Source organism: Somniosus microcephalus, chromosome 10 (assembly GCF_052327205.1).
Source record: "Somniosus microcephalus isolate GS21.2 chromosome 10, FLI_Smic_1.0, whole genome shotgun sequence".
NCBI classification, from domain to species: domain Eukaryota; kingdom Metazoa; phylum Chordata; class Chondrichthyes; order Squaliformes; family Somniosidae; genus Somniosus; species Somniosus microcephalus.
This window is the reverse complement of record NC_140996.1, coordinates 212076017-212097810: the sequence shown is the minus strand read 5'-3', so window position 1 is coordinate 212097810 and position 21794 is coordinate 212076017. Positions and strand designations below refer to the sequence as shown.

The 21794-nt window shown below is 45.6% G+C and overlaps 2 protein-coding genes across 2 annotated transcripts in view; both read left to right on the top strand.

The window, feature by feature from the left end:
* The first annotated feature begins 8381 nt into the window (after positions 1 to 8381).
* On the top strand, positions 8382 to 12404 carry mpeg1.1 (macrophage expressed 1, tandem duplicate 1). Its single transcript, XM_085999560.1, has one exon. The coding sequence runs from the start codon at positions 8561 to 8563 to the stop codon at positions 10745 to 10747; it is 2187 nt and encodes a 728-aa protein (XP_085855686.1). The 5' UTR covers positions 8382 to 8560; the 3' UTR covers positions 10748 to 12404.
* A 2033-nt stretch (positions 12405 to 14437) lies between these two features.
* Positions 14438 to 21794, top strand: part of LOC147112055 (uncharacterized) — a 52726-nt gene continuing 45369 nt past the window's right edge. The window contains exon 1 of the mRNA XM_085999559.1: positions 14438 to 14590. Within this exon, the coding sequence (XP_085855685.1) occupies positions 14545 to 14590 (46 nt within the window). The 5' untranslated portion in view covers positions 14438 to 14544. The remainder of the gene's footprint in view (positions 14591 to 21794) is intronic.

Sequence of the window (21794 nt, the reverse complement as noted above, 5' to 3'; positions counted from 1 at the left end):
CTGACACAAAGGACTCTCAAGAGCATGGTCCCCATCACACCTCTTTTCTCAGCTGTTCCTTCTCGGAGTCCATCCCTGCCCCCCTCCGCCCCCCCACCAGTCTGGTGCCCTTATCAGCTCCCTGGTGATCTCCAGCACCAAGACCGCCTACTTCCACTTCAGTAACATCGCCCGACTCCACCTCTGCCTCAACTCATTTGCTGCCGAAATCCTCATCCATGCCTTTGTTACCACTAGACATGACTATTCAAATGCTCTCCTGGCCAGACTCCCACCTTGCAACCTCCATAAATTTGAGCTCGTCCAAAACTCTGCTACCCATATCCTAACTCGCACTAAGTCTCGTTCACCCATCACTCCTGTGCTCACTGACCTACATTGGCTCCCGGTCCAGCAACGCCTTGAGTTCTCATCCTTGTTTTTAAATCGCTCCATGGCCTCGTCCCTCCCTATCTCTGTAACCTCCTCTAGCCCTACAACCCTTCATGGTCTCTACACTCGTCCAATTCCTGCCTCTTGCGCTTCCCTGATCTTCATCGCTCCACCATTGGCGACCGTGCCTTCAGCTACTTAAACCCTAAACTCTGGAATTCCCTCCCTAAATCTTTTCGCTTCTCTGTCCTCCTTTAAGTCGCTCCTTAAAACCTACCCCTTTGGCAACCTGTCCTAATATCTCTTCATATTGGTCAGAGTCAAATTTTGTTTGATAATCGCTCCTGTGAAGCACCTTGAGACATTTTTACTATGTTAAAGGCACTATATAAATGCAAATTATTGTTGTTGTTACATAAGAACATAAGACGTAGGAGCAGGAGTCGGTCATTTGGCCCCTCGAGCCTGCTCCACCATTCAATAAGATCATGGCTGATCTGATCTTGGCCTCAGCTCCACTTCCCTGCCCGCTCCCCATAACCCTTGACTCCCTTACCTTTCAAAAATCTGTCTATCTCCACCTTAAATATATTCAGAGACTGTTGGTGATGGTGATCTTCACAACTAAGAACAGATTAGTTTCTCTTGCTGCACTCCGTTTCATAAGAACATAAGAAATAGGAGCAAGAGTAGGCTATTCGGCCCTTCGAACCTGCTCCACCATTCAATAAGGTCATGGCTGATCTTGTACCTCAACTCCATCTTCCTGCACTATCCCCATATCCCTTGATTCCCTTATTATCCAAAAATCTATCGATCTCTGTCTTGAATATACTCAACGACTGAGCCTCCACAGCCCTCTGGGGTAGAGAATTCCAAAGTTTCACTTCCTCAAAGATGGTTTTAGAATAAGCGTGATTTAATTCCCCATATCAGTTAGGGAATTATTCAGATAAGGAAGCTTCTTTATCCGAATAATTCACTAACTGATCTGGGGAATTAAATCATGTTTATTCTAAAACCACCTTTGAGGAAGTGAAACTCTTTGCCCACATGAAGCAAGACCTGGATGACATTCAGGTTTGGGCTGATAAGTGGCAAGTAACATTCGCGTCACACAAATGCCAGGCAATGACTATCTCCAACAAGTGAGAGTCTAACCACCGCCCCTTGACACTCAACGGCATTACAATAGCCGAATCCCCCACAATCGACATCCTGGGGGGTCACCATTGACCAAAAACTTAACTGGACCAGCCACATAAATACTGTGGCAACAAGAGCAGGTCAGGGGCTAGGTATTCTGTGGCGATTGTCTCACCTCCTGACTCCCCAAAGTCTTTCTACCATCTACAAGGCACAAGTAAGGAGTGTGATGGAATACTCTCCACTTGCCTGGATGAGTGCAGCTCCAACAACACTCAAGAAGCTCAACACCATCCAGGACAAAGCAGTCTGCTTGATTGGCACCCGATCCACCACCTTAAACATTTAGTCCCCCCAACGCTGGTGTACCATGGCTGCAGTGTGTACCATCTCCAAGTTCCCCTCCAAGTCACACACCATCCTGACTTGGAAGTATATCGGCATTCCTTCACCGTTGCTGGGTCAAAATCCTGTAACTCCCTCCCTACCAGCACTGTAGGAATACCTTCACCACGCGGACTGCAGCGGTTCAACAAGGCGGCTCACCACCACCTTCTCAAGGGCAATTAGGGATGGGCAATAAGAACATAAGAAATAGGAGCAGGAGTCGGCCATTTGACCCTTCGAGCCTGCTCTGCCATTCAATAAGATCATGGCTGATCTTCTACCTCATCTCCACTTTCCAGCACTATCCCCATATCCCTTGATTCTCTTAATATTCAAAAATCTATCCATCTCTGTCTTGAATATACTCAACGACTGAGCCTGCACAGCCCTCTGGGGTAGAGAATTCCAAAGATTCACCACCCTCTGAGTGAAGAAATTTCTCCTCATCTCAGTCCTAAATGGCCGACCCCTTATTCTGAGACTGTGACCACTGGTTCTAGACTCCCCAGCCAGGGGAAACATCCTCCCTGCATCTACCCTGTCAAGTCCAGTAAGAGTTTTTTATGTTTCAATGAGATCACCTCTCATTCGCCTAAACTCTAGAGAATATAGGCCTAGTCTACTCAATCTCTCCTCATAGGACAATCCCCCATCCCAGGAACCAGTCTGGTGAACCTTCATTGCACTCCCTCTATGGCAAGTATATCCTTCCTTAGGTAAGGAGACCAAAATTGTACACAATACTCCAGGTGTGGTCTCACCAGGGCCCTATATAATTGCAGTAAGACGTCTTTATTCTTAGTGGATAACTTCACATTTCTCCACATTATATTCCATTTGCCATGTTCTTGTCCACTCACTTAGCATTTTCCCTACTACTGATATCAGGCTAACTGGTCTGTAGTTCCCCGTTTTTCTCTCTCCCTCCTTTCTTAAATAGTGGGGTTACGTTTGCCACCTTCCAATCTGCGGGAACCGTTCAAGAATCTATGGAATTTTAGAAAATGACAAACAATGCATTCACTATCTTTATAGACACCTCTTTCAAAACCCTAAGATGCAAGCCATCAGGTCCAGGAGATTTATTGGCTTTCAGTCCAATTAATTTCTCCAGTACTATTTTTTTTCTAATACTAATTTCTTTCAGTTCCTCATTCTTGCTAGACCCTTGGTTCTCCACTATTACCGGAAAGTTTTTTACATCTTCCGTGAAGACAGACACAAAGGGCTCGATTTTCCAAGCCCCGAGGAGGCGGGTTTGGAGGCGGGAGTGGTGGGAAAATTGCAGAATCGGGGAGCAGGAACCCATCCCGCCCCCAACCCGCCTCGGTGCCAATGTCCCAGGAGGCGGGTACCCGACCTGTGCTGGGAGCCGCCTCCCTGAGGCGGGAAGGGGATTAGTGCCAATTAACTGCCTGTTAACAGGTAGTTAACAGGCAGTTTTTTGCCTAATCCCTATTTTTAGCCCTGATGAGTGGGCGTCCGACAGCTCCGAACCACGCCAAGTTAGCGAGGCGGACCGCCAGTCTGCAGGGGTTGGAGGGGTCGAGATGTCCGTTGTGCAGGCGAGCGATGGGTGCATGTGTGCAGAGGTAAGTGTGTGAGGTAAGTGTAAAGTGTTTTAATAAGTTTTACTTACCCTTACTTTCTCCTGCAGGCTTCCTTCCTTCAGGTCTCGGGAGTCCCTCAGTTCACCGGCACAGAAAGCAGAATGGCCGCTGAACTGTCAAAAGCTGCAGCCTCTGCTTTCTGGTCTGGAGAGCTCTCTAACTGAGTCTGAGTAGAAGGACTCAAGTTAGAAGACAGACTGTCAGTGTTTGACAGCTTCACAGAGCTGACAAAGGCTGATTTTTCATCTGTCAAAAGCTCTTGACAGATGAAATGTCAATCGCTGATGTCACCAGTAACCAGGTGTCCCTTAATTGGCCTGCTGAGCCCGCTGGGTGGGCTTAACAAGGTCAATCAAGGGAAAATAGCGTGGGTTGGCCACAAGTCGATGGGGACTACAACCCAAAAAGTGGGAGTCCCGCCTCCAAAAGCTCCCCATTGACAAAATCGAGCCCAAAGTATTTGATTAATTTCTCTGCCATTTCCTTATACCCTGTTATAATTTCTCCTGTCTCAGCCTGTAAGGGTCCCATATTTACTTTCGCTAATCTTTTCCTTTTTACATACATATAGAAGCTTTTACAGTCTGTTTTATGTCTCGCTAGTTTACTCTCATATTCTATTTTCCCTTTCTTTATCAATTTCTTGGTCCTCCTTTGCTGAATTCTAAAATCCTCCCAATCCTCAGGCTTACTATGCTTTTTGGCAACATTATAAGCCTCTTCCTTTGATCTAATACTATCTTTAACTTCTCTTAGCCACGGTTGAACCACTTTTCCTGTGAGGATTTTGTGCCTTAAAGGAATGTATATTTGTTGTAAATTATGTATTAATTCTTTAAATGCTAACCATTGCTTCTCTACCGTCATACCTTTTAAAGTAGTTTCCCAATCTACCTTAGCCAACTCTCCCCTCATACCTAAGTAGTTTGCTTTGTTTAGATTTAAGACCCTAGTTTTGGATTTAACTAAATCACTTTCAAGCTCAATATAAAATTCCAGCATATTATGGTCACTCTTCCCTAAAGGCCCCTCTACTACAAGGTTATTAATTTACCCTTTCTCATTGTACAATACTAGATCTAAAATAGCCTGTTCCCTAGTTGGTTCCTCAACATACTGATCTAGAAATCTATCTTGCGTACATTCCATGAATTCGTCCTCCACACTATTACTGCAAATCTGGTTTGCCCAGTCTATATGTAGATTAAAGTCCCCCATGATTACTGTATTACCCTTGTTACATGTGCCTCTAATTTCCTGATTTATACTCTGCCCTATATGCTGGCTTTGCCAGCGACGCCCACATCCCAGGAACTAAGAAAAAAAAGCTGACAAAGTAATTACGTTTCTTTAAAGGAGCAAAGTTTTGTGTTCAGAGTGAGATTTGAAGCTCTTTTAAAACTCAACGAGGCTAATTTTAATCTAACCGCCCCACTTCCCCAAGGTGGGAAACTAGGGGGATCGAGGCAGACTCCCGTTACATACCCCTCCCCCTCGCTCGATTTTAAACTCCATTGAAGTCCACGGAGAGTAAAATTGAGGGCGGTGTATAAAACAGGCGGCCGGTTTGCTAGCTCCTATTTTTAGCTCCGCCCCCCCCTGACCAATTTAACCCCACAACAAGAAAAAAGAAAGAACTCCCATTTATATAGCATCTTTCATGACTTCAGGACATCCCAAAGGGCTTTACAACCAATGAAGTACTTTTTTGAAGTGTAGTCACTGTTCCGATGTAGGAAATCTGGTAGCCAATTTGCGCACAGCAAGCTCCCACAAACAGCACTGAGATAATGACCAGGTAATCTGTTTTTAGTGATGTTGGTTGAGGGATAAATATTGGTCCAGCACACCGGGCAGAACGTCCCTACTCTTCTTCCAATAGTGCCATGAGATCTTTTACGTCCAACTGAGAGGGCAGATGTGGCGTCGGTTTAACATTTCATCCGAAAGATGGTATCTCCGATACTGCTGTATTCCTTCAGTACTGCACTGGTGTGTCAGCCTGGATTATGGGCACAAGTCTCTGGAAATGATTTGAACCCATGACTTTCTGACTCAGAGGCACTAAACCACAGCTAACACTTGGAACACAACAAACTCATCTCTGACTTGCAGCTGCTCGAGAATATATGACGGTGCACAACTCTCCTCTATTTCTGACAGAACAAGACTGGACCTAAACTGGCTCAACGGGAAATTCACAGAATCACAGAAACCCCACAGTGCAGATAGAGGCCATTTCGGCCCATCGAGCCTGCACCGACACATATCCCACCTGATCCCCGTAACCCCTACACCAACACATATCCCACCCTATCCCCATGTATTTAATCCCCCTAACACTAAAGGTCAATTTATCATAGCCAATCAACCTAACCTGCACATCTTTGGACTGTGGGAGGAAACCAGAGCACCCGGAGGAAACCCACGCAAACACGGGGAGAATGTGCAAACTCCACACAGTCACCCGAGGCCGGATTCGAACCCGGGTCCCTGGCACTGTGAGGCAACAGTGCTAACCACTATGCCACCGTCCTGGAAAGGGTTGTTGAGAATGAAGAACACAATGCCCCAGTAAGGTTTGGACAGAGAGTCAATTCAGCTGGTCGAAGGGGAGATCGGTACTTTTTGTTTTAACATTCATTCTAGGGATGTGGGCGTTGCTGGCAGGGCCAACATTTATTGCCCATCCGTATTTGGCCTGAGAAGTTGGCGGTGGGCCTGCGGCTTGAACTGCTGGGTCGCGGTTTTGGTACAAACTGCGTGGCTCGCTAGGCCACTTCAGAGGGCAGTTAAGAGTCAAACACGCTGGCGTGGGACTGGAGTCACAAATAGGCCAGACCGGGTAAGGAGGGCAGGTTTCCTTCCCTAAAGGAACCAGTTTTTTGACAATGCGACAGCTTCATGGTCACTTTTACTGACACCAGCTTTTTATTTCAACTGAATTCAAATTCCCAAGCTGCCATGGTGGGATTTGAGCTCACACTCTCTGGATTATTAGTCCAAGGCCTCTGGATTACTGGCCCAGTAACATAACTACAGTCGCTTGGGCATTAGGGATATTAAGGACAAGAGCAAGGAACTGGGATTAGAGAGACAGTGCTGTCGTGTCTCACCAACAGACTGGATTTTCCCAAGGGTCCCCAGACGTTCCCTAAAGTTAGAAAATGTACTGAAGGTTTTAGTGACTGAATCAGTGCTGGCGGGAGTGACGTACTCTTCCAATGTACAGAAGGCGGCAGGTTATCCGTGTGTGGCTTCATAAGAATATCCAACTCCCTTTTGAAAGGTAAGATTGAGTCTGCCTCCACCACCCTTTCAGGCAGTGCATTCCAAACCTTAACCACTCACTGTGTAAAGAAGTTTTTTCTTATGTCGCCTTTGGTTCTTTTGCCAAACACCTTAAATCTGTTTCCTCTGGTTCTTGCCGCTTCTGCTAATGGGAACAGTTTCTCTCTATCTACTCTGTCCAGACCCCTCATGATTTTGAACACCTCTATCAAATCTCCTCTCAATCTTCTCTGCTCCAAGGAGAACAACCCCAGCTTCTCCAGTCTATCAACATAACTGATGTCCTCCTGTGATTTGTTGCAGTCCTCCTCAGTATTGACTATCTCCCCCAATTTGGTGTCATCTGTAAATTTAGAAATTGTGTTTTTGATTCCTAAGTCTAAATCGTTAATGTAAATTGTGAACAGCAGTGGTCCCAGCACTGATCCTTGTGGAACACCACTACCCACCTTCTGCCACTGTGAATAGCTACCCTTTACTCCTACTCTCTGCTTTCTGTCCTGAAGCCAGCTAGCAATCCATTTTGCTACTTGTCTCCTGACTCTGTATTCTCTGACCTTGTTCATCAGTCTATTATGGGGTACCTTTTCAAAGGCCTTTTGAAAATCCAGATAAATTACATTTACTGCATTACCATCTGTCAATGGTGAGAGAGGTTGTTCCAATGAGGTGACACTGGATAGAGAGTTTGCTCCAAACACTTGCTAGCTGCATAAAGGTCAATCTGTCTTCCAAATTGATGCGCTATCAATTACTCATAAAAGACTGAGAGTTAGAAGAGTAACTAAAGGCTTTTATTAACAACAGAATGGAGGTCTGCCTCGAGTGGTCGACCGGTCCAGGATACCAAGGGCTGGGGAGCAGTCACCTTTATACTAGGACCTGTGGGAGGAGTCAGCCGAGGCATGTCCAGGCATGTACACAGTGGAATACAAACAGGACAAACAGGAATACAAACAGTGGTTTACCACACAAATGCAGTAAGCAACAGCTTCTAACCTTGGAGGGATACCGACCCGCTGCCAATCTTTGTGATTTTGACAGCGGACCCGCCTCCGAACCCGCTGTCTGAGCGCCGGCAAAATTCTGGCTTATAGAGGGTGATGTGCCTCAATAAATCCGAGACTCAATGTTAGCGGAACAAAACAAGGCTTTTATTAACTTAGAAGGTAACACACAGTGGAGAGGTGTCTTCCATCCAGAGGTCTGCAGCACTGGATGTGAGGCACGCTGAGCCTGCTTACATAGGGGCCAGGTATGGGCGGAGCCCTACACACAATACAATACAAGGTGAGGAAACAGAACTGAGGTAAGGGAAAGGAAACTGAAACTAAACCACAGTCACAGTCACAATCACACAGAGAATACAGATGAGTGATGAATGGCATATTTCATCACAGAGGGGTTGACTGGCCTCCTCCTGTTCTTAACTAACAGGCTTGAGTGGCTGAATTGCCAACTCCTGTTCCTAGCTATCCTCCATCCAAATTAAATAATGGTTGAATGCAAGTAAATTACCTCTTTAAGAGGATGTAGTGGGAAATGAAAGAGTTGACCTGAGATTTTCACCTGATGTGTGTTGACTGTGGAGTTCCCCTTTTGGAATTTCATTTTAAATGATGACGAACACCATTGTGAGTGGGAATGAGGAAGTAGCATGCATAAAAATAGAAAAGAAAGCAATAGCAGAAGCTCACTAGCTAAGAGATTTTGGTCGGATTAGGAGCTGCGAGAGAGAGGACTGGTCTTCAAGGATGGGTCTGGTCCTGGTCAATGCGTTCCTGTGGATTCTGACAGTGGGGGCAATAGACCCGGGGCTTCGAGTGCCAAGTGGGGATGGTCTGGCAGAATGTCGGAAGGGTCAAAGCTTGACCGCCCTGGAAGTTCTGCCGGGAGGAGGCTGGGATAACCTGAGGAACCTGGACCGGGGGCGAGTGATGAACATTAGCTACTCGCAGTGTAAAACCACAGATGACGGGACCTATTTCATCCCGGACCAGGTCTACGTGGTGCCCCAGAAGCAGACCAGCGTTGAGATTGTGTCGGAGCTGATTGAGAACTGGCGGTTCTACAAGAGCTCCACCAGTGCGTCGGTCAACGACGAGGTGTCCTACCTCTCCTTCTTGAACGGCAAGTTCTCCGCGGACAGCGAGAGGGTCAAAACCCACCAGGTGCGGGACAGCAGCATGACCACCAGGATCCAGGTGAGGAACTTGATGTACGAGGTCAAAGCCTCGCCCAATTTCCAACTGGACCAGGGCTTCAAGGGGCAGCTGATTGAGATAGCCAACTACCTGGAGAACAACCAGACGAAAGCTGCCGATTACTACGCTGAGCTGCTTGTCTTGAACTACGGGACCCATGTCTTGACCGAGGTCCACGCCGGGGCCAACCTGGTGCAGGAGGACCAGGTGCGCTCCAGCTTCGTGTCGGACAGCTGGAGTAGCAAGTCCACCATCACCACCTCGGCCGGTGTCACCTTCTTCCACATGGTGAACGTCGGGCTGAGCGCTCAGACGGAGAGCAGCCAGGAGTTCACCAGGCAATATGTGGGCAACAGGTCCCACTCCAGGATCGAGAGCCACGGGGGGGTGCCCTTCTACCCCGGCATCACCCTGCAGAAGTGGCAGCAGGAGATCTCCAACCAGCTGGTGGCCATCGACCGCTCCGGCCGGCCTTTGAGCTTCTTCGTCGGCCCGCACACCGTCCCGGAGCTCCCGGAGCCCACGGTCAGGAAGCTGGCCCGGACCCTCGAGAGGGCCATCGCCCTCTACTACACCGTCAACACCCACCCGGGCTGCGAGGACCTCCGCTCCCCCAACTTCAACTTCCAGGCCAACGTCGACGATGGCTCTTGCGAGGAAACGGGCACCAATTTCACCTTCGGGGGCCTTTACCAGGAATGTGCTGGGTTGTCGGGGGCGGACGCCCAGCCTCTGTGCCAGGCCCTGGGGCAGAGGAACCCCCTGACGGGGTCGTTCAGTTGCCCGGCTGAATACACAGCCATCCACCTGCACACGGGGGTGAAGGAGGAGGCCTACAGCCAGTACGAGTGCCACCAGCACTGCCATTCCTGTTGGATTTTCTTAGAATGCTGCAAGGACGTGTGCGGCGACGCTTACCACGTGCGCAAAGCCCAGTTCAAGGCGTACTGGTGCGCGGCGACAGGCCCGGTGAGCCAGTCCTCGGGCTACCTCTTCGGCGGTCTCTACAGCGCCGACGCCGGGAACCCGCTGACCCAGTCCCGCGCGTGCCCGCCGTCCTTCCACCCGCTGGGCCTCTTAGGAGACCTGAAGGTCTGCGTGAGCGATGACTACGAGATGGGGTTCCGCTACTCGGCGCCATTCGGCGGCTTCTTCAGCTGCGAGGCGGGCAACCCCCTGGCCGACCATCCCGGAGGTGACCGAGGCTCGGGGGGGCTGCGGAGCTTCATGCAGAAGGAGCCGAGCCCTTACCCCAAGAGGTGCCCCAAGGGCTACAGTCAACACCAAGCTGTCATCAGCGACGGGTGTGAGATACTCTACTGTGTAAAATTTGGCGCCTTTGATGCGGCTAATTTGCTCCCCATCAATCTGCCCCCATTCGCGCAGCTCCCTCTTCTGACCGTGGGTTCCACCAACACGGTGGTTGTCCTCTCTGAGTACCAAGAGCCCTGGCTGAAGGACACCAAGACCCACATGTGGAGAACGGTCAAGGCGTCGGAGGTCCACCGATTATTCGACGAGGGCTCGGCCATGTCCGGAGGGGCCGTGGCTGCCATCTCCATCACCGTCACCCTGGCCCTGGTGGGTTTGATTGCCCTTGCTTTCTACGGCAAGAAGCGGTGGAGAAACCGGGGCTACCAAGGTCTGGAGAGATACTCGGTGATTTCCAACCAGGAGACTGCGGAACACCAGGAAACGGCTGCTCTGTGTCCTCAAACCCAGAACGGTGACGACTGATTGGACAAAACGTTGGGTTGGGGGCAGGGGAGGGGAGGTTGCTGTATCCTTGACTACAACTCATTAAACTGGGAGTGCAGACATTCCTATATTCAGTCATGGGTTAGATTGACCAAAAAATATCACTGAGTGGATAGTTAAGTGAGCAGGAGAGTGGGATTAGACTGAATGGGACATTAAAGGGTATGGGGAATGAGCAAGAGTGTGGGGATAGACTGGTTGGGATATTAAAGGGTATGGTAAGTGAGCAGGAGAGCGGGAATAGGCTTGGTGGGATATGAAGGGGTAAGGGGAGTAACCAGGAGAGTGGGAATAGACTGGGTTGGATATTAAAGGGTATGTGACAGGGAGCAGGAGAGTGGAATATTAATGGTATGGGGAGTGAGCAGGAGAGTGGGATTAGACTAGATGGGACATTAAAGGGTATGGGGCAGTGAGCAGGAGAGTGGGATATTAAAGGGTATGGGGAGTGAGTAGGATTGAGTGGGATTAGACTGGTTGGGATATTAAAGGGTATGGTAAGTGAGCTGGAGAGCAGGAATAGGCTTGGTGGGATATGAAGGGGTAAGGGGAGTAACCAGGAGAGTGGGAATAGACTGGGTTGGATATTAAAGGGAATGGTGAGTGTTCAGGAGAGTGGGATTAGACTAGATGGGATACTAAAGGGTATGTGACAGGGAGCAGGAGAGCGGAATATTAATGGGAATGGGGGGTGAGCAGGAGAGTGGGGTTAGACTGGTTGGGACATTAAAGGGTATGGGGCAGTGAGCAGGAGAGTGGGATATTAAAGGGTATGGGGAGTGAGTAGGATTGAGTGGGATTAGACTGTGTGGGACATTAAAGGGTATGGTAAGTGAGCAGGAGAGTGGAGTTAGACAAAGTGGGGCATTAAAGGGTATGGTAAGTGAGCAGGAGAGTGGGGTTAGACAAAGTGGGACATTAAAGGGTATGGGGAGTGAGCAGGAGGAGTGGGATTAGACTGGGTGTGATATTAGAGTGTATGAGGGAATGAGCAGGAAGAGTGGGATTAGACTGGGTGGGATATTAAAGGGTATGGGGAGTGAGCAGGAGAGTGGGATTAGACTGGGTGGGATATTAAAGGGCATGGGGAGTGAGCAGGAGGAGTGGGCTTAGACTGGGTGTGATATTAGAGTGTATGAGGGAATGAGCAGGAGGAGTGGGATTAGACTGGGTGGGATATTAAAGGGTATGGGGAGTGAGCAGGAGAGTGGGATTAGACTGGGTGGGACATTAAAGGGTATGGGGAGTGAGCAGGAGGAGTGGGATTAGACTGGGTGGACCATGTTGAGTTAAACACTAGCACAGACACTGACTGTCCTGTTTCTGTCTGAAGACATTCTGTGATTCGAACTGAATTTCCTCAAATTCCATAATCGGCTGTTCTCTTGATCCTCTCAGTGTTATTTTTTGTTTTACCCCTTTGAACTGAGCGAGGCATTTTGACAAAGAATCACCTTGATTTGATGTTGTGAATCTTCTGTTAATTGAGATTGTGAATGGAATGACTGGGAAATGAGATGTAATTTTATTAACCGCGGTAACCCCTCTATATTGTTTGCAAAATTATACATGTAAACTACTAATGTAACCTCGAGAGAGCGAGAGGGAGAGAAAGCAATAAAATGTTAAAACGCAATTGAGGTGTGTTTGCTAAGTAAATTGAGCCGAATTCATTCACTCGATTTTTGCAGTGTGTGTCCACAATTTTCATTTTTATAGCAGCTTAAACGTGGCAAAACGTCCCAAGGCGTTTCACAGGAGCTAATCAGCAAAATTTTACACTGAGCCACATCAGGAGATCATAGGACAGGAGACCTGGTCAAAGAGGTAGGTTTTAAACAGGGTCTTGAAGGAGGAGAAAGAGGTCGAGAGGCTGGAGAGGTTTAGGGAAGGAACTCTGGAGCTTAGGGGCGAGGCAGCTGAAGGCACGGCCACCACTGGTGGGGTGAAGGGAGTCGCTTTTAATCTTAAATGGAAACAAGAAGCAAAACACCGCCGATGCTGCAATTGTGAAAATTCAGAAAATAACTGAAAACACACTGCTTCTCCGCAGCTGCTGTCTGATCTGCTCTGTGTCGTTCCTTTTTTGAATTCCTGCCTTAAAATTAATCCTGTGCACCAGCTTCGTGGTTCAGTGTTTCTCCGATTATATTTACTACTTAAGATTTAGATATAATCGTAATTTAAAAATATGTTGCCGGCTGTTGGGTTGTCCTGAGGGTGTGAAAGGACCTATAGAAATGGAAGATCTTTCTTCCTTAAAATGTCAAGTTCAAGCCCAGGCTTTTGGGAGGGGCTGGGGCCTTGAAAAGAAGAAAACTTTTGTCGAATGCAATTTTTGATGATAAAAGATTTAAAAAAAGACAATTCAATTGATAAATTTAATCATGTTATTTTGCAATAAGTAACTTTCCCAACTTTCCCCACAATAGACAATAGTTACCTTTCGTTTTATTTCATCTCTCCATCCTTGGAAGGATAGATTTGCTCTTGGACTCCTGCTTTTACTGGCAGAGGAAGTGGCAAATTTTTCTTTCAGGCTGTTTAATGCTGCACATGGCACTGCATTTTCCACTCTAACTTGTTTTTTTGTGCCCAGGTTTGTGTTGATTTGGCTCTCGGTATTGTTTGCATCAATGAATTTAATCTTCTGGTGACCTTCCCAGCTTTATCTGTAATAATATAAGTATTCTTTCCTGTTTCTCCTCCTGTGCTTTCTGCTTCCCAAAATTCGATATTAATTGGCGCTAATTTGTCAGTCACATTTGGACTGATCATAAGAATGGCTGTCGTGGTACAGTGGGCATTTTGGCATCTGAGATCGGGACAAAGCCACAGTATTACAGCAGGGTAGATGAACCTATACTCGGTATCTTATTCATTCTACACTTGACCTGGGTGTTCTGGATGTTGACACAAGGTGCAAAAAAAAAATTTAAATGTTCCACTTGGTAATTGTGAAACACTCACTTTGGTCACCATAAAATGAATGACGTATGAGGAGAGATTGGGTCTATATTCGCTGGAGTTTAGAAGAATGAGAGGGGATCTCATTGAAACTTATAAAATTCTAACAGGACTGGACAGACTAGATGCAGGAAGGATGTTCCCGATGGTGGGGGAGTCCAGAACCAGGGGTCACAGTCTAAGGATAAGGGGTAAGCCATTTAGGACAGAGATGAGGAGGAATTTCTTCACCCAGAGAGTGGTGAACCTGTGGAATTCTCTACCACAGAAGACAGTTGAGGCCAATTCATTAAATATATTCAAGAAGGAGTTAGATATATTTCTTAAGGCTAAAAGGATCAAGGGATATGGGGAGAAAGCAGGGACAAGGTACTGAATTTGGATGATCAGCCATGATCTCATTAAATGGCGGAGCAGGCTCGAGGGGCCGAATGGCCTACTCCTGCTCCTATTTTCTATGTTTCTATGCTCCCCCACTTTTTTTAACTAGGCAAATCAAATTGCTCTATATCTTTAAGTGGTTTCCCTTTCATCAGTTCCATTCAACAGCTTGCGTGTAATCGACAGAGCAACATATTTCTGAGAATTTTTTTAAAGTGTCGTTATTGGCAATGTTTGCATCAGTAGTTCAGGAAACACGCTAAAGCAAATTGGAGCTGTGTCTGTTGGGCCTTTTATTTTTTTGCCATTTATGGACAGGAATCAAAACCCTGTGTCTTCAGGATGTGAGGGTTAGTGTTTATTTCTGGTGCAATGAGGAAAAATCAGGTTTTCGGACTCTGACTGCGATCCCATTCACAGCTGAAACAATGCAATCCTGCAACATCTATCTACACCTCCAACTCCTCAGCCTGGGTGAGTACAACTGCCGACAGCAGCTCAGAACAAAAAATGATTGGGAGTTCAGTTGACTGGGGACAAGTAGGGACTTTTCTTATTAGAGTGGCATTGATTCTTTCAAGAGACTACAAAATAGTGTTGCCGTGGTAGCCCAGCATCATTATTCGTGTCATTTTTTCCAATTCTCCCAAGAAGTCATCTTGAAAAACAGCATCAGATATGATAGACTTCTTTGTCTCCGCAATGGAAAAATTCTTAAAAACAGGAAGGAAAACTAAAGTAACTCATTTACAATCACTTGACAGAGATCTTAACCAGTGAGTTTGGCAGAATTTTTAGAATCTTTCAGCAAACCCATCTTCAGGAAACTCAACTAGTTACGTTTGAGTGGTTTCGATAGGGTAGATAGGGAGAAAGTGTTTCCACTGAGAGGAGGGGCAGTAACCAGGAATCACAGATTTAAGATAATTGCCAAGAAAGCCGGTGGGGGGAGGAGATGAGGAGAATTAATTTTACTCAGCGAGTTGTGATGATCCGGAATGTATTGTCTGAAAGGGTGGTGGAAGGAGATTCAATAGTAGATTTCAAAAGGCAATTGGATATATACTTAAAAAGGAAAAGTTTGCTGGGCTTTGGAGAAAGAGCGGGGGAGTGGGACTAATTGGTAGTTCTTTCAGGGAGCCGGCACAGGCACGATGGACTAAATGGCCTCCTTCTGGTGTGTATATGATTATATGAAAACCCCAAGTGAAAGGCCAAAGCAAGAGACAACAAAGGTTGAAAGAATAGGATAACAGGTGTGGTACATCAAAAATAATGGGCAGGTGACTCCAAGGCTTGGTTTTAAAAACTTGCAGGGAAGAGAACAACGTGTAGAAACTGAATAGCCATCTATTAATACTCTTACAATGCCATTATACAGTACAGTAGAAAGTGCAGTACTGTATCAGCAAGATAATTAAGATAATATTAGCAAATGTGGGTTTTATTCTTTCGGGTTATATGCACCTCATTTTTAGAGATCATGGGGCAATATGCATCGTGTTTCACCTGCCAATCTCCAATCTTAAATAATTTGTTCAAGCCTGCATCTGAATATGGAAGTGTACATCATACACATATTTGTATTTATTTTTGTGAGAGATTTCCCCTCCACTATTTGTCGTTATTTGAGGGAAGGCAAGTTATTATTATTATTTGAAACAAGTTCATTCAGTTTTATAGTTTTATCATTTGGCTATTTCATATCGAGAAAAGCCAAGTAAATCTACACTCAATATAATTGAAGGTAAAGTCAATAAATAATGTTTTAATATTTCAGTCCTTGCATACTCTTAAACATTTCTTTCATCAGGTGTAGTTAGAATCTATTTCTGTCTCTATATAAGAAAAGCTAAACTTAGGCCTTTTAAAGAGGAATTATGTCAATGCTTTATGAAGAATTCTTCTCTCTCATCGTGAATGAATGAACCATTAGGCAAAATTAGATTGTATTGTACAATGGATAAGGACATTTTACACACTGCCTGTCCTCCAGGAGAGCTACTTTTATTGCTGTGTTTAGAACTTTTCTTATATTTACAATATATTTTTCACATTAAGTTGTCAGAATTAAATGTTGTTAAATCTTCTGGGGTGTTCGTCTGAGTACATTATTCGAGCAGAGTAGAGGGAACTTTACCTGACCTGGGAGTGCCTGACATGGGAAAAGTTCCATGCCTCACCATTCTCAAATTCTGCATTCTAAAACAATTTTCGATAGAATATTTTAGGTCTTGAAATGACACTGTGCAAATATTAAACTCTTTGTGTGTGTGTGTGTGTGTGTGTGTGTGTGGAATGTCCCTTGTCCGCTAATTTAAGTGAAAATGAACTTTGGAAATGCCCTTTTATAAAATCTTATTTTGTCCGATGGTGCATTTCTTTACAGTGAGCAAAGAAAATATCTAAGAATTCTTTGTAAAGGATTTTTCCATAACATTCCTTTTCCAACTCACTCAATCCTTAATGGATAATTTTGATTTACAAGGTCAAAGACAATATCAATGTTCAGCAACTCTAATCTGTCTTGGGTTAGGGAAGTAACTGAGCCAGACCAGGCGTGCAGTACTTCAGGCATGTTGATGATTGACGAGCTAGCCTGGCGGCTCATTAATGGAGCATAAAAGGCTTCACTCGCTTCTGGGAGCTGGCAATTTTCTCACTTATCTCCAGATTATCTTGTAAATGAATGCCTGCAAAGAGTAGGGTGGGCTGACTCAGGCTGGATAAACAGGAGAATGTTTACTCTGGTCTGTGCAGATAAGCTATGCAGTTTTATCTGGATACCTGGGCTCATGTCAACTTGTATCGAAACTCAAGATTTAGGTATGTGGCGCACCTTGACGGGAAGAGAGTGTGTACTCGAAATCAGTCAAACAGAAAATCTGCTGGTGTAGATTTCTCAGTATTTTTTTTTGGAGACTCTTAATGATTAGTTTCTGCTTATGTCAGCCACCTGGCCGACTAAAAAAAAAATCAAATTGAAGTTGCATTTCTTATTACAAAAGCAAAATACTGCGGATGCTGGAAATCTGAAATAAAAACAGAAAATGCTGGAAATACTCAGCAGGTCAGGCAGCATCTGTGGAGTGAGAAACAGAGTTAACATTTCAGGTCTGTGACCCTTCGTCAGAACTGGAAAAAGCTGGAGATGGAACAGGTTTTTAAGCACGGGGCGGGGAAAGGGGGGAGGGGAGGAAAGAACAAAAGGGAAGGTCTGTGATAGGATGGAAGGCAGGAGAGATTAAGAGATGGTGCAAGGCAAAAGGAGATGGTAATGGGACAAATTAAGAAACAAAAGATGGCTCTAGATGAAGTGTAAATGGTACTGGCAGAATGCAAAGACAGCTGCCAGGCGAGAGAGAGAAAAAAAAATGATAGGGGCCGAGGTTATGATCTGAAATTGTTGAACTCGATGTTGAGTTCAGAAGGCTGTAAAGTGCCTAATCAAAAGATGAGGTGCTGTTCCTCGAGCTCGTTAACTCTGTTTCTCTCTCCACAGATGCTGCCTGACCTGCTGAGTATTTCCAGCATTTTCTGTTTGCATTTCTTATTGTTCCCCTCCAGTTTTCTCCCCTCTTCTTTTGAAGGCACTGACTCATGCTAGGGTACAGCTTTTTTACATTTGTATATGGGATGTGGGCGTCGCTGGCAAGGCCAGCATTTATTGCCCATCCCTAACTGCCCTTGAGAAGCTGGTGGTGAGCCGCCTTCTTAGGTGCCAGTTATCCTCTATTAAATCATGAGTGATTGTTCTTCATACTTTTTGGCTTAGAAATTCGGTCGCGCAGCGCCCGTTTTTCTGTCGTTAAATGGCCTGATATGATGCCAATATGGCAGGCAGGAAGCGGGCGCACATTTCCATGTTGGAAGTACGCCTGCCAGCCATATTGGATAAGGCAGTTGAGCTGGGGTCAGGAGTGCATGTCGGCAGTATTTAAATGGAGAAATAATTTCTTTCAATTAGGGTCCTGCTCTTCTTGCAGGACCCATTCTCCGTTTACCAAGGCCTCAGCGCCTTCACCCACCCACGTGCTGAACTCGCACAGCACAACGTGTCACTAACAGGCAGGAAGGCCCCCAAACTTACCTGAACGTGGGAAGGAGAAGGAAGGCACATAATGCCAGGAGACAGCATCTCCACTCTCAGTCATCATGAAGAGGAAGCACTGTCAATCAGTGGAACAAACTCTGGACAAACAATTGAGAATGGAGATGGGAATGGGAATCAATTTTTTCTACATTTTCTACATTAAAAGAACACAGGCGACTCCACTGCCCCGGCTACCAATTCTCCCCCAAACCCGGCTACCAAAAATTACCGCCTCTGAATTTCTAGGCTGGGTGTATCAATAGACTATTCAACCATTTAGAAAAAAAAGGACTTTTTTTAACCATTTAGAGCGTCAAAATTATGACCAATCCTGTTGTCACCTGACCACTGTCATGAATCTGACCATTCATGTAGAAATGACTCATGAGATAACACTGGGCGGCCAGCTGGTGGCGCCGTCCAAGGAAAGTATAAATACTCGGGCGTGGGCCCAGCTTGCTCAGGACGTTTTTTCTACATGAATGGTAAGATTCATGACAACCACTGCACTCATCTACTTTCCACGGGAGTGACTGGTACCGGTCAAAAGCAGGAACACTGGCTGATATCTTCCCCTCCCTAATTTAGGGTCTGTTGGGCCAATAGTAACAACCCCTACTGCTATTCCAGTTGAGATCAGCACAGGTTAGAGATAAAACATGGGACCTTTTTAGCTTTAGGATTTAAAATTAATCCTTCTATATTGTAGTCGGACTTATATGAACACATTTTTACAAGAAGTGTGTACTGTAAGTTGTTTGCTTAGCTAGCACATGATCACACCGAGAGTGGTTAGAATGTGGAACTCGCTACCATATGAGATAGTTGAGGTGAACAGCATAGATGCATTTAAGGGGACGCTATATAAACAAATGAGAGAGGAAGGAATAGAAGGTTATGCTGATGGGGTTAAGTGCAGGGCGGTGGGAGGAGGCTCGCGTGGAGCATAAGAAATAGGAGCAGGAATAGGTGATTCGGCCCCTCAAAAAGATCATGGCTGATCTTCTACCTCAACTCCACCTTCCTGCACTATCCCCATATCCCTTGGGTCCCTTAGTATCCAAAAATCTATCGCTCTCGGTCTTGAATATACTCAACGACTGAGCATCCACAGCCCTCTGGGGTAGAAAACTCCAAAGATTCACCACCATCTGAGTGAAGAAATTTCTCCTCATCTCAGTCCTAAATGGCCGACCCCTTATTCTGCGACTGTGACCCCTGGTTCTAGACTCACCAGCCAGGGGAAACATCCTCCAAGCATCAACTCTATCAAGCCCCTTAAGAATTTTATACATTTCAATTAGATCATCATTCATCTTCTAAACTCTAGGGAATATAGGCCCATTCTACTCATCTTTCCTCACAGGACAATCCATTTTAGTGAATCTTAGTTGCACTCCCTCTATGGCAAGTATATCCTTCCTTAGGTAAGGAGACCAAAACTGTACACAATACCCCAGGTGTGATCTCACCAGGGCCCTATATAATTGCAGTAAGACGTCTTTACCCTTGTACTCAAATCCTTTTGTAATAAAGGCTAACATAACATTTGCTTTCCTGATTGCTCGCTGTACCTGCATGTTAACTTTCTGAATACCAACATTTCCCAATCTCTCACCATTTAAAAAATATTCTGCTTTTTTATTTTTCCTACCAAAGTGGATAACTTCACATTTCTCCACATTGTATTCCATCTGCCACATTCTTGCCCATTCACTTAGCCTGTCTATATCCCCTTGGAGCCTCTTTGCATCCTCCTCACAACTTACACTCCCACCCAGCTTTGTATCGTCAGCAAACTTGGATACATTACACTCGGTCCCCTCATCTAAGTCATTGATATAGATTGTGAATAGCTGAGGCCCAAGCACTGATCCCTGCGGTACCCCGCTAGTTACAGCCTTTACAGCCTGAAAATGACCCATTCCTACTCTCTGTTTTCTGTCCGTTAACCAATCCTCAATCAATGCTAATATTGTACTCCCAATCCCGTGAGCCCTAATTTTGTGTAATAACCTCTTGTGTGTCCCCTTATCGAATGTTTTTTTTAAATCCAAATAAACTACATCCACTGGTTCCCCCTTATCTACCCTGCTAGTTACAATCTCAAAAACACAATTTCCCTTTCATAAATCTGTGTTGACTCTGCCCAACCATATTGTGATTTTCTAAGTGCCCTGTTACCACGTCCCTAATAATAGATTCTAGCATTTTCCTTACTGCATGGACCAGTTGGGCCGAATGGCCTGTTTCTGTGCTGTACATTCTATGTATGTAATATGTGGACATGGCAATATCATGCCAAGCACTGCTGCACCATCACCGTCATTCAGAGAAAAGCACCAATCAAACGCATTAGCTCAGTCACTACAGAATCTTATCTGCAATGTATACATTTTTAAATATTATGGGCTGCTGAAGAGTTATTAATGAATTGGCCGTTAATGGGATCTTGCTGTATGCAAACTGGCTTTTGTGTTTGTCTATATAACAACTGTTAGTGAAATCAAAAGTAATTCATCAGTTGTAAAGTACTTTGAGATACCCTAAGAATGTGAAAGGTATATATTTTTTATTCATCCATAGGATGCGGGCGTCACTGGCAAGACCAGCATTTATTGTCCATCACTAATTGCTGTCTTGAAGGGGGTGGTGAGCCGCCTTCCTGAATACAACTGAGTGGCTTGCTAGGGAATTTCAGAGGGCAGTTAAGAGTCAACTACAGGAAACTCTTGTTTAAACGGCACCTAAATATCCGGAATTCTCTATTAACCGGCAAAATTCATACTCCGAAAACAACACCTCAATAACCGGAGATGTTGCCGAGTCCGAGTCAGTCTCCCGCGGTGGCCGAGTTAGTCAGTGGGGGTAGTTCTCCAAACTGCCACTACTTGGCTTCTTGGCGCTGTCGGAAGTCCGAACACCTCAATAACAGGAGTCTGACTCTCTCGCTGCCGGGAGTACCCAATTACTGTATACTGCACATTTCTTGATTTTTTAATTTTTGTTTGTTAAAAATAGCCTCAGTAGATATCCCTCTCCGTCATCCGGAATTTTTAATCAACCGGCACCATCCCGGTCCTGTCGGCGCCGGATACCAAAGAGTTTCCTGGATATTGCTGTGGGTCTGGAGTCAAAAATAGGCCAGACTGGATAAGGGTGGCAGATTTCCTTCCCTAAAGGACATGAGTGAACCGGATGGGTTTTTATGACAATCCGGCAGTTACATAGTCACCATTACTGATACTAGCTTTTTATTCCAGATTTATTTAATTAACTGAATTTAAATTCCCCAGCTGCCATGGTGGGATTTAAATGAGAGTTATTTCTTTTTTTATCTACATCCTAGATACTTTCCTCTGAATCAGAAGATTGTGGGTTCAAGCTCTATTTCAGAACTTAAGCGCATAACTGACACTTCTGTGCAGTACTGAGGGTGTGCTACACTGTCGAAGGTGCCGTCCTTTGGATGAGATGTAAAAGATCCCATGGCCAACGTTCCCTTTAAGCCGCGAGGCCGTGCAGCGCTCTGGACCTCCTACGCAGCTGGCTCGATGGCTTTTAAATGGGAAAAAACGCGCAATA

What these genes read in the sequence shown, in the direction of transcription:
- mpeg1.1 (XM_085999560.1), top strand. Translation starts at nt 8,561, where the DNA reads ATGGGTCTGGTCCTGGTCAATGCGTTCCTGTGGATTCTGACAGTGGGG.